This window comes from Stegostoma tigrinum, chromosome 5 (assembly GCF_030684315.1).
Source record: "Stegostoma tigrinum isolate sSteTig4 chromosome 5, sSteTig4.hap1, whole genome shotgun sequence".
Classification (NCBI taxonomy): Eukaryota; Metazoa; Chordata; class Chondrichthyes; order Orectolobiformes; family Stegostomatidae; genus Stegostoma; species Stegostoma tigrinum.
In genome coordinates this window covers 125,298,375-125,311,693 of record NC_081358.1, presented here as the reverse complement: position 1 = coordinate 125,311,693, position 13,319 = coordinate 125,298,375, and the positions used below count along the sequence as shown (strand labels likewise).

The window sequence follows — 13,319 nt, the reverse complement described above, 5'->3', positions numbered from 1 at the left end:
TTAATTTGTTTTTGAAAGAAAGGTTTTCTTTCGCAAAAGAGAGCGAGACATGATGGGTGCTGGTTTAACCATAGGGTCACCACACCGCAGGAGAGGGAAGAGGTTGAGAGATAGGTCCTTTCATGGTAACCTCAGGTGGTCTGCATTGCATTCCAGCCAAATGAGTTAAAAAGGTACCAACGACACACACACACACACACACACACACACACACACACACACACACACACACACACACACACACACACACAAAAACCCAAGCAGACAACAGGGCAACAGAGAAAGTAAGAGGAAAAATCTTTAACACATTGTTCTTCACATTCTTAGAGGTTTCCCACAGCAATTATGTACATTTTCTTCGTAACCAACTAAAAATGCACTTCTTCCCTACAGTGCATTTGTATAGCACCCAAATTGTTCTTCCTTTTCCAAAAATATATTGAAGTAAATGTGAAAAATCAAAGTGATTAAACAAATATCAGTGAGGGCTATAATGTTAAAATCCTGGGACAATTCGCATTCATACTCATTGTGTGCATTGATAGAATATCTGTTTGAAAGAGCCAGCAGAGGTACAAGGTGTCAATTGGCCTGCACTGTGAGACTATGATCCAACACATACCCACATTATGGAAAATCAAGTTCTAATGCCAGAAACAGCATGCATCCAGAGAGAGCCTTTACAATCATAACAGACACTCTGCAAAAGCATAAGAAAACAACATTGGATTCACAGCCACACAAGGAAGATTTGAAAACAAGTCAGACATTTAAAGCAGGAATGAGTAGTAACGTATTAAACACCAGTACTTTATATTATTGAGCTCCATGCTTGGAGCAAATCTTTAAATAAATATTTTCTAAAGCAAATTGGCTTCATCCAGGACAAAGCAGCCCACTTGATTGGCACCACATCCACAAGCATCCACTCCCCCCCCCCACCACCGACACTCAGTAGCAGCAGTGTGTCTTATCCACAAGATGCACTGGCGAAATTCACCAAAGATCCTCACACAGCGCCTTCCAAACCCACAACCATTGAGAAAGAGAGCATCTGCTCAGCTTCAAATTTAACAGCGGAATGTCCTAAGTGCTCCAGATTAATACTAGCCAAGATATGCATCAAAAAACTTACTCCTCTTTAAATTCCAGCTATCCAGATCTGAAGGCTGACATTCCAATAATCTTTCTAGTAACAGACAGTTTAGTAATCTGTGGACAAGGACAGCTAAACTTCTCTTGAATCCCCTTGGACTGCAGTTTACAATTTAGAAGGTAATCAGATCCATGCTTTCTTGGAGTTCACTGTAAATTGCACTGAAATCCCACTGTTGTGCATCTTGCCCACTTCATTAACGATCGACAACATCCTCGTAATTGTTGTCCCATCTTCATTACTTGCTACCCACCAGTCTTCGTCAAATATACTTAATTAGCTCCCTGTGGTGTTGTCCAAGTAAGAAATAAAAGCTGATGGAATAGTTAAGGCCTCTGCACAGACTCTTGTGAACCATCACTGCATGATTCCTTCCAATTCAGAATTTTTAGATTTCATTCATGGAACAGGTGTGTCTCTGGATGTTTATTGCCTGTCCCTAGTTGCCCCTTGAGAAGGTGGTCCTGAGCTGCCTTCTTGAACTGCTGCAGTTCATGTGCTGTAGTGTTGACCCACAATGTCCTTAGGGAGGAAATTCCAGGATTGTGACCCAGTGACAGTGAAGGAATAGTGATATATTTCCAAGTCAGGATGGTGAGTGACTCGGAGGGGAACTTGGAGGGGACGGTGTTCCTGTGTATCTGCTGCCCTTGTACTTCCAGATGGAAGTGGTCATGGGTTTGGAAGGTGCTGTCTGAGGATCTTTGGTGAATTTCGGCAGTGCATCTTGTAGATAGTACTCACTGCTGCTACTGAGCGTCAGTGGTGGGGGGAGTGGGATGTTTGTGGATGTGGTGCCAATCAAGGGGCTGCTTTGTCCTGGATGATGTTGAGCTTCTTGAGTGTTGTTGGGGCTGCACCCATCCAGGCAAGTGGGGAGTATTCCATCACACTCCTGACTTGTGCCTTGTAGGTGGTGGACAGGCTTTGAATAGTCAGGAATCTTCACCCATTACAAATCTGAAGTTTAATAGATAGTTATGTTAGGGACTTCGTAAAGTGTGGTAGTGAAGGGGATCCTGTGTCATGTTCTGCCTGGGTAGCTGCTGTGGGGAGGTGCAGGGGAGAATGGGGGTTTACTAGGCTGATTTACTGAGGGAAAGTTACAGACTGATAGTCAGGTTCAATTGAACATGACCTATCCTTTAAAATCCATATCATCTCTCCCTCATCCCCTAAAATTTCTATATGCAGTCATTCACACTGGCCTTAACGATCGATCCCATTGACTCTTGGGGATATGGTCTGTCTCTCTCTCTCTCACACACACACACACACACACACACACACACACACACACACACACACACACACACACACACACACACACACACTAAAGCTAGTAGGCCATTTGAACCCTCAAGCATGTTCTCCCATTTAATAGCATCATGGTTAATTTGACAACTCCATATGCATGCTTACTCTGATAACCTTTCACCCTATTTGCTTAACAAGGTCCAATCCAACTCTCGCTTAGAAATACTGCCTTTTCAGAAAGAGTTCCAAAAATTCACAACCCTCAGAAAAATTCTCATCATCTGCTCTAAACGGATGACTCTGATTTTTAAACAAACAGTGAAGCTTCGTTCTAGACTCTGCCGCAAGAGGTACCATCCTCTCCACATCCACCCAGCCATGACCCTCAGGGTACTCTATGTTTCAGTGAATTCACCACTTAGTCTTCTGAACTCCAGCTGATACAAGCCTAATCTGTCCAATCTTTCCTTGTAAAACAACCTGATCCTTCCAGGTAAAAGTCTGATGAACCATCCTCAAACTGTTTCCAACACCGTTGCAATACAGCAACCAGTCCTATACACAGCATTCCAGATGTTGTCTCACCAATACCCTTTATAGCTGAAGTATAATCTTCGAATTCAATTCGCCTTGCAATGAATAATATCATTCAATTACCTTTTCTAATTACTACCTGTATTCTTACTTTTGCCAGTTCATGCACTGGGACACCCAGATCCCTCTGCTCCCTCTCACCGTTTAGATAAAAATGTTTCTTTCTTATCCTTGTGGCTAAAATAGACAAGTTCACACCTTTCCACATTATACTCCACACATCATCCCTTTTCTCCTCAATCTATCTATATCCTTTTCTAACTTTCTTATTCCTTCGTCCCAACTTAATTTCTGAACAATGTTTGTATCATCAGCAAATTTAGCAAGTCCATTTAAATCATTAGGAAGAGGATGAATTGGCTGGGGCTATTTTCCCCGGAATGTAGGAGGCTGAGGGCTGGTCTTATAGAGGTTTATAAAATCATGAAGGGCATGGATAGGGTGAACAGCCAAGGTCTTTCCCCTGGGGTGGGGGAGTCCAAAACTAGAGGGCACAGGTTTAAGGTGAGAGGGGAAAGATTTAAAAGGGACCTGGGGGCAACTTTTTCCACACAGAGGCTTGTGCGTTTATGGAATGAGATGCCAGAGGAAGTGGTGGAGGCTGGTACAGTTACAATATTTAAAAAGAATCTGCATGGGTACAAAGGGTTTAGAGGGTTAAGGGCCAAATGGATCTAGATTAACTTGTCCATGCTGACCAGATAACCTAAGACGAATCAAAGACTCTGTTTTAGTATTGTACGTCTCTCTGTCTCTATTTAGATAAATTGTAATATGCTGAGGTCCCAGCACTTATCTCTGTGGTATGCACTTGTTACACCTTGTCAAACAGCAGTCAATTAGTACCATTGGTGAGGTGGTAACGTGGCTGATCTAGAAATCCAGGTTAATGCTCTAGGGATAACATGGTGTGACGCTGGATGAACACTGCAGGCCAAGCAGCATCAGAGGAGCAGGAAAGCAGTTCTGAAGAAGGGTCCCGACCCGAAACGTCAAGCTTTCCTGCTCTTCTGATGCTGCTTGGCCTGCTGTGTTCATCCAGCCTCACAGCGTGTTATCTCAGATTCTCCAGCATCGGCAGTTCCTACTATCTCTGTAATGCTCTCGGGAGACAGTTTCAAATTATACCACAGTGACTGAGGCAATTTAAACTCAATGAATAAATCTGGAATTCAAAGTGAAGGGAGTAGGTGGCCATGAAACTGTCCTCAATCCTTATAAAAACCCATCCAATTTGCTAATGCAATAAAGGAATGAATCCTGCTACAATTATACAGGCCCGAGGTGGAACAGTGTATGCAGTTGTGGTTTCAGTATTCAAGGAAGAAGCTACCTCCATTGGAGACAGGGCAGCACTGTTATAACTAAGCTGGACCTGGGATGAAACGGTTACTCTATGTTAGAATAGAAAGAACAAGAGGCGATTTGATGAAATTACGAAAGATTTTGATGGGGCTCGAAAGAGTCCAATGGTCAAGGAATTCAGGACGTAGGGGCACAGTCTCAGGAAAATGGGACTGACCATTTAGGACAGAGGCCAGGAGAAATTCCTTCAGGATGTGAAACTTTGGAATTCTCTCCCATCCAGTGGTTGCTCCAATGATGAATATAAAAAGCTAAAATCACCACAGGCCTACCAGGCCATAGAGAGACACAAACTGGTGGTCATTTAACCTCACCTCAAGCAAGGGGAGAGGCTGAGAAAGAGATTCCTTTGGGATAACCTCAGGAGGTTTGGGAATTGAATCCAGACTGTTGTCTGTATCACAAGCCAACAGTCCGACCGACTGAGCTAACCAACCATCTTATTGTTGAATTTTATTTTTATCCATTCATTCCCGAGATGAGGGTGTCACTGGCTCGGCCAGCATTTGCTGACCGCTCCAGGTAAGAGTCAACCACATTGCTGTGGGTCTGAAGTCACATCTAGGCCAGACTAGGGAAGGGTGGGATTGCCAGTTTGACACTGGTGAACCAGATGGGTCCTTCCTAGACAATCAACTATGGTTTCATTGTCATGTTAGACCCTTCATTCCAGATTTTTATTCAATTCAAATTCCACCATCTGGTGTGCTGGGATTCGAACCCAGGTCCTCAGAATGTTAACTGCGTCTCTGTTTCAACAGTTCAGCGATAATACCACGAGGCCATTGCCTCCTCGTTTAAGGCTGGGACACTCAGATTTTTGTCTCTTGGGGAAATTGAAGGATATGGGGAGGTAGGAGTTGGGGGAGGGGAGGTTGTTGTGTGCAAAGTAGAGTTGAATCCCAAGATCATTTTGAATGACGGCGCAGGAAGGATGGGCTCTTATCTCGTGTCTGTACAGGAAATCTTTGTGAGGAAATTCTCACCCCCTCCCTTTGCATCTTTTGTCAATTTATCTACAATCCATTTCCTGTGGTGACTGACTCCACTGCCGGGAAAAAAAACCCCTTGTTTACTCCATCAGCAATCCCAGAATCTTAGTCACCCACCACAACCCAGCAATGTCAGACAAAAATGTGGCTAGTTATCAGGTCGCTAACTCAGAATGTTGACTAACGTGGAAAACAAAACTTTCATTAAGTACTCGCGCTGGTCCTAAAGAGGGAACACTTAGAAAAAGGGGACAGAATGGTAAAGTTGAGTTCTAAAAGGAGCTCATGCACCCTAAAACGTGCCCTAAACCTTGAAGTGGTTCGTTGGGATAAACGCAGGATTGGAATGTCCAGATTCCGCTTGGAAAGATGGTCTTAGAGCTTTGGGATAAGACACAGCTGAACAGAGATAGTTGAGAACGATGTGATGCGATGGACGGATGCCCCTCCGGGGCTGGGGGCAGGGGGAGCCAGGTGCCTGGTTGGTGAAGCAACGCTTGCTCTAACATGAGACTGAGGATGGAGGGAGGGGTGGATCGGATAAGGATAAAATACCGACGACGATATCCTGACATTGTGAGATGAAGTGGAGAAGGCTCAGACTGGGCCTGTTTCTTCACCATAACATTCCACATAGCTGTGCCCGAAAGGCCAGAAACACTCACCGTACCGTCCACCAGCTGGGAGTGACCTATGACGGACAGTAGCTGGACAGAACATGTACAGAACAGTTTGAGATGAGAGTTACCCGTACATACGCAACTGAATGCAGCAAGAGGAAGGTGAGAGGTATATATTACCATCAGGATAATACTGCTGGTTCATGCTCTCTGGGGTCCCCTGTCCGTGATTGAACTGGTCATTGTAGTAATCCTCCTGCCCTGCATATTGCTGGAGAGGACCTAGAACAAGACAGGGACAGTCTCGCATTAACTGCAGCCTTGTCTGTTTGGTACATTTGTTTTAGGAAGAGAAAATGTACACAAAAACGTATTGAGCTGATTAAAAACACCCTCGGATTTCTGAACACACAACTGGCAAGCAATCGAGGAACAATTTCAGCAGAACATAGGTAGAAAACTCCCCAGGTCTCCATAACACGCAGGAGCAGAAGTAGGCCATTCAGTCCATTGAATCTGCTCCTACCATTCAAAACAATCACAGCTGATTTGATGATCCCCCAACTTCACTTTCCTGCCTTTTCCCCACAGCCTTTAATTCCCCTCACTGATTAAAAATCTGTCTCTCTCAGCCTTGAATATACTTTATGACCCAGTCTCGACAGCCTTCTGCGGTGAAGAATTCCAGGCTCACTCCCCTCTGAGAGGAAATTCCTCCTCATCTCTGTCTGACATTGGTGACCCCTTATTCTGAAATTATCCTGTACATTCCTAAAGTCTCCCACAAGGGGCAGAAACCTTTCCACATCTATCCTGTTAAGACCCTGCAGAATCTTGTACATTTCAATATCGTCCCCTCGCATTCTTCTTAACTGCAATGTGTACAGGCCCACCCTCCTCAACCCCTCCTCACAAGACAGTCCTTCCATCACCAGGGTCAGCCAAGTGAACCTTCCCTGGACTGCCTCCAACATCAGTATATCTTTCCTTAGATACAGGGCCCAAAACTGTTTACAGTATTCCAGCTGTGGTCTGGCTAGTGTATAGTTTTAGCAAAACCTCCTGAAACTTTTAAACTCCATTTGCTTTGAAGTAAAGGTCAACATTTCAATTGCCTCCCCATTACCCATTGAACTTAAATAGTAGCTTTTTGTAATTCATGGACAAGGACTGAGGGGTTACACTCGCTGTAGAAGGAGTGCAGCAAAGGCTCACCAGGCTGATAGCAGCGATAACAGCACTGTCAGAAAAGGAGTGTTTGGTTTCACTGAGCCTGTATCACAAGGGTTTAGAAGGATGAGAGGGGGATCTGATCGAAGCGTATAAAATTGTAACAGGGCTGGACAGGCAAGAAGCAGGGGGGATGTTTCCCCTGGGTGGGGGAGTCCAGGCCCAGGGGGGACAGTCTCAGGATATGGGGTAGACCATTTTAGGACCGAGATGAGGAAACTAAAAGGGGAGAGAATCCGTGAAATTCTCTACCACAGGAGGCTGGGGAGGCCAAATCACTGTAGGAGACTGATAAAATTTTAGGCTTAAAAGATATCAAGAGGAACGGGGAGATAGCGGGAATATGGTATTGAGATAGAGGATCGGCCATGATCATTCTGAATGGTGGGGCAGGCTCGGAGGGCTGAATGGCCTACTCCTGCTCCTAATTTCTCCATTTCTAATGACCCCTGGGCTTCTAGAAAGTAGTCTCCTGACTTCCACACAGCGACAGATAAATCACTGACAGATACGATACTGGTGGTGAGTAAAAATTTACATTAGACCACCAGCCCATGCGTGCAGGAATTGTGTTTGAATAAAAAGAAACTTTGCAAGCGAGCCATATTCTTACATATTCTTAATCTGCACAGGCAATCTTTTTGTGCTGGTTTTGGTTTTGGTTTTACAAATATATAAATGAATACAGGTCATGAGATGTGAGTGCCACCGTCTGGGCCAGCATTCACTACCTGTCCCTAGCTACTATTCTCAAACAATTGGTAGCACCAGCAAACAGTCAGAAAACCAAAACTGTTCATTCACACTGTTTGGAAGGACAGGGCAGGCGGTTTGAGAGCGAGGGAAGAGGTGGAAACATTCAGAAGTATTTGCATACGGAAGGGATACGCTGCGGGGACACAGAGTGTCATTCAGTACACCATAGTGACTGGTCATGGCAAACATGAGCAGAAACAGTGCCACAGTTTCCGTTACTGCCCCACAAGGTGATGAAAAATGTTAGGATAGAGCTCAGGTGCTCAGCAGTGAATTGGTTATTGAACGAAATGCTTCCAAAACACTGTCCTTCATCAATAAGATGTCACACAAATTACAGCGATTGTGTGTCGACACTGGCACCACAAAATTGTTACAGGGCAGAAGAACACCTTTCATGCCTGCACCAGTAATTTGGTACCCACAAATGCAAATCTGATACCCCACAGTTAGCTATCTTCAGGGATATGAAAACCCACTGTGTACCATTAATTATTGAACAACACACACATCAGTGCATAAATGTGATGCAACTGACCGAGGCCAGTAAGAGACCCACCCCCCACGTTGCTGTTGTCATGTTTCGTGGTGCACCCACCTTGCTGAGCCGGTCTGTATGGTGGCATCTGCCTCTGCCCCATCATGTGGTTCGCCTGGTTCACCGGATTCATCATGGGCATGGGCGGCTGGTTGGGATAATGTTGGCTTGCTCCCTGTGGCATATTGTACTGCGAGGCTGACGCTTGCTGGTGCATCATGGGGCCTGGAAGATACACAGCTATTGGTGAGAGTGTTCACCATGCGTGAGAATCTCAACGATATGGTCCCCACACCCAGCTGACAACCCTGGCTCATAGACAAAGCAGCCATCCAATTACTCTGTCACCATCAGCACATTTCAATAGACTCGGGATTTGGTCCACACTGACCCTCTGAAGAGCAGTACCCAGACCCAGCCCTTTATCCTCTCTCTGTAACCCTGCATTTTCCATGGCTAGCCCACACAGATTGCACATCCCTGGACACTACGGGCAATTTAGCATGGCCAATCCACCCTAACCTGCACATCTTTGGACTGAGAGAGGAAGCCGGACCCCCCGGAAGCAACCCACGCAGGCACGGGGAGGACGTAGAAGTCCACGTGGACAGTTGCCCGAGGATGGAATCAAACCCGGGTCCCTGGCACTGTGGGGTAGCAGTGCTAACCACTGTGCCGTCCCATTATCTTGAACAAATCTGCAGCATGGAAACAGACCATTCGGCCCAATTAGCCCATGCTGGTATCTTTGCTCCATCCACTTCTCTTCAGCTCATCCTGATAACAGAGCCTTCCTCCTCTTTCTCCCTTCTGCACTGGTCTAGTTCCCTCGCCAATATGTCTACACCACTCCCTGAATTAGCCAGTCCCACATGCGCCCTGCTTGCTGGTGCTGTTCTGAATTCTGGGGATTTATTTGTGATTTTCTCCCTGGTCACTTATTTGTGCAATTTCTGTCTGCAAGTTACGATAAAATCAATTTCCACTGCAGGTGCTGCTTACCATATCATAGAATCATACAATGCAGAACAGGCTCTTCAGCCCATTGAGTCACTAAACCTACATTCGTCCCATTTCCCCCACACTAGGTCTGTGGCCTTGAATATTATGACATTTCAAGTGTACTTTTTAAAGGTTGTGAAGATTCCTGTCTCAACCACACCCTCCCAGGCAGTGCATTCCACACTCCCTCACCCTCGGAGTGAAAACATTTTCCTTAAATCCCCTCTAAACCTCCTGTCTTTCACTTTAAAATTATGCCCATTGTTACTGACTTAGGGAAACAGCACCTCAATCCACAGAGAGTTAGTAGGAACTGCAGATGCTGGAGAATCTGAGATAACAAAGTGTAGAGCTGGATGAACACAGCAGGCCAAGCAGCATCAGAGGAGCAGGAAAGCTGACGCTTCAGGTCTGGACCCTTCTTCTTGTCCCTGTCCATGGCACTCACAATCTTAGAGATCTCTATAAGGTCCCCCCACCCCCATCATTACTCAGAGAGTTACTCCATCAAAATCACCACAAAAACCAGAGGCCCAGGCTCTAATACGCATTGTAAAAGAAAGGGATGGAGAATTCAATCTTTGAACATAATTATACTACCCAAAATGTCACAGCGGTGTGCTGAGATCCAGCCCAGTGCCCTGCAGACACAGGTTCAAATCCCACAGCAGCAACTGGTGGAATTTAAACTCCGTTAATAAAAATCTGGAATTGGAAGCTGATTCCAGTGATGGTCACCATGACATTATCACTTTAGGGAAGGAAATCCTCCGCTCTTAACCAGTCTGGCCTACATGTGACTCCAGATTCACCTCTACGGCAGGATTCAAACCCGGGCCCCCAGAACATTGCCTGGGTCTCCGGATTAACAGTCTAGCAATAATATCATCAGGCCATTGTCTCCCCCTACCAGACTTGCTGATCATTTTCTGCACTTTCTGCTGTTTTGTAATTATATACATCTCACCCCATGTCAGCAGCACCAGAAGGGTCTCTCACACCCGTTGAAGATGGAAAACGGGGGCATTAATTTAACAGCCCCATCTGCACAGTAGCACCGTCCAACTCTGGAGCATCACTGCAGTTCAAATACTAACCAACAGATTGAGTGCTCACCAACTCCCTCTTTAGCTCACCTTCTGCTATCATCCTCGATTTCTCCCTAGGCTATTTACACACTTTCCTATCTCAGTGCTTTCCAACAAGTTCCCCTCTGAGCCACTCCCCATCCTGACTTGGGAATATATCACCGTTCCTTCAGTGTCACTGGGTCACAATCCTGGAATTCCCTCTCTAAGGGCATTGTGGGTCAACCCACAGCGCATCGGTTCAAGAAGGCATCTCACCCCCACCTTCTCAAGAGAAAACTGGGGAGTTTGCAGGTGTTGGAGCTCTCAATTGCCCTGGATTAATGTGATTAGACCTCAGCACCCCGTCCCTACCTCTGTAACCTCCTCCAAAACATCTGCGCTTCTCCAGAGTGAGGTCTCTTGAACATCCCTGATTTATATCCCTCCACCACTGACAGAAATGTCGTCAGCAGATGCTTGGACCTTAAGCTCTGGAATTGCCCCCCACAACATCTTCCCTCACTCTCTTTCCATTAAAAATACCCTTTTGAAACAAGCTTTCAGTCACCAGTCACCTCACATGGCCGAGTGTTAAATTTTTATGACTTTGCTCTGGGATGTGTCAGCTACATTAAAGGCATCAGATAAAAAATGTTGTTGCAGCTCAGTGGGTACCGAGCCCATAGTTACCCACCTTGGCTTGGCTGCATATTCATATTTGTTCGAGGGCCATAGTTATTCATCGATTGACCTGGGTTCATATTCATCTGGCTCTGCACTGGCATTCCCTGTGAAGATGGCACTGAATGACTGTAGCCGCCCATGGAACCGTGGCTACTGGTTGGCATGCTGACAGAGGCGTTGGCCATACTGGGTTGGCCTGGTCCTTGTACTGGCATGTGGTTCGGGCCTAGCAAATTTGAAGAAACAAAACAGATATTACAGAAACCAGATTACTTTATCCCCTACTGCCCTTTACATAGCACACTAGCCCACGATTACAGTGAAATCCATGTAGACTTTGTGATCAGAGGGAAAAATTAATTAGCTTGCATTTATATAGCATCTTTTGTCATCTACAGGCATCTTAAAGCGCTCGGGTGTCTGTTGGAATGCATGGAACACACTCAGCAAACTCTCCTTTTGACCAGCAATGTGAACAGCAGACCTAATGGGCTGAATGGGCTTCTGCTCGACATCTTCTCAGCTTATTGTGATGTTGACTTTGTTTATTCATTTTGGAGCTGTGGGCAATGCCACTTCAGCCAACATTTATTGCCCATCCCTAATTGCCCTGGGAGTACAGAGTGATCGCATTGTTACGCACCTGGAGTTACATGTAGGCCAGACGAGTAAGGATGGCTGTATTTCCCTCAGATGGGTTTCTACAACAATTGACACTGGCTGCACAGTAATTCCAGATTTCCTTTTGTAACCGAAATCAAATTTCACCACCTGCCATGGTGGGATTCAAACCCATGTGCCCAGAACATTGTTCCGGAGTTCTAGGTTCCTCGTCCACAATTACCTCTACACCACCACCTCCCTTCAAGCATAATACCCACTAGACAATGGCTATTATCACTGGACTGTTAATCCAGAGACCCAGGTAACGTCCTGGGAACCTGGGTTCGAATCCCACCACGGCTGATGGTGGAGCTTGAATTCAATTAATATCTGGAATTAAGAATCTAATGGTGACCATGAATTAATTGTTGATTGTCAGAAAACACCCCGTCTGGTTCACTAATGTCCTTTAGGGATGGAAACTGCCATCCTTACCTGGTTTGCCCTACGAGACTCCAGACCCACAGCTATGTGTCTCACTGTCAACTGCCCTCTGGGCAATAAATGCTGCCTGGCCAGTGATGTCTTCATCTCATGGAAAGGAGATAAAAGCAACACCCTGGAATGGGTACAGAGGATGTTGCCTGGGATGGAGCATTTCAGTGATGAAGAGGGCCTGGATAAGCTCGGGCTGTTTTCGTTGGAACAGCGAAGGTTGAGGAGGAACGTAATAGAAGGGTCTCAAGATTATGAGGGGCATGACAAGGTGGGTCGAAAACAGTTGGCCCCTTAGTTGAAAGTCACAAACACGGGTACATCATTTAAAGGTGAAAGGCAAGAAGTTTAAAAGGAATTTGAGGCAACATTTCTCACCCAGATGGTGGTGGGGTCTGCAATTCAACAGTTGAGGCAGTAAATCTCACAACTTCTTATAAATACTTGTATGGACACTTGAAATGTCTCAACAATGAAGGCTACGGGCCTAGTGAAGAGAAGTGGACTAGTGCAGATTTAGAGTTGCTTTCATGCCAGTACAGACTTGATGGGCTGAAGGGCCTCTTTTCTCCTTTATGATTCTGTGAAGCCTCAGTTTAACCTCTCAGCGAAAAGACAGATTCTCTGACAAAACCACAGTCCAACAGTACTGCATTGCAAGGTCAGCCTTAAATTTTAGTGCTCAGGCCCAGGGGTGGGATTTGAACTCAGAACCTGACGATTCAGAGGCACATGTGTAACCAACGAGGAACAGCTGACACAGATCAGAGTAAAACAGTTTGGGGGTAACCTTAAAGATGAACCGCAACCCCTCATTCCCACTGATCTATTACAATATTAAGGTCCACAAACATAAGCTGAGAGCTGAAACAAGAAAAGGGGGTCACAGCTTGAATGTTTTACTGGAGAGTTCCAGCCTGTAAACTCCGAACACATGGACCAAGTACTAGAAAATGG

General features: G+C 45.6%; 1 protein-coding gene across 4 annotated transcripts in view; it reads right to left on the bottom strand.

Annotated features, from left to right (window-relative positions):
* Nucleotides 1–13,319, bottom strand: part of ss18 (SS18 subunit of BAF chromatin remodeling complex) — a 74,419-nt gene that overhangs the window by 26,866 nt on the left and 34,234 nt on the right. For all 4 annotated transcript variants that reach the window (XM_048528663.2, XM_048528664.2, XM_048528662.2 and 1 more), the window contains exons 5-7: nt 11,275–11,490; nt 8,569–8,733; nt 6,165–6,266 (exon numbers count right to left, since the gene is read on the bottom strand). In XM_048528663.2, the coding sequence (XP_048384620.1) occupies nt 6,165–6,266; nt 8,569–8,733; nt 11,275–11,490 (483 nt within the window). The remainder of the gene's footprint in view (nt 1–6,164; nt 6,267–8,568; nt 8,734–11,274; nt 11,491–13,319) is intronic.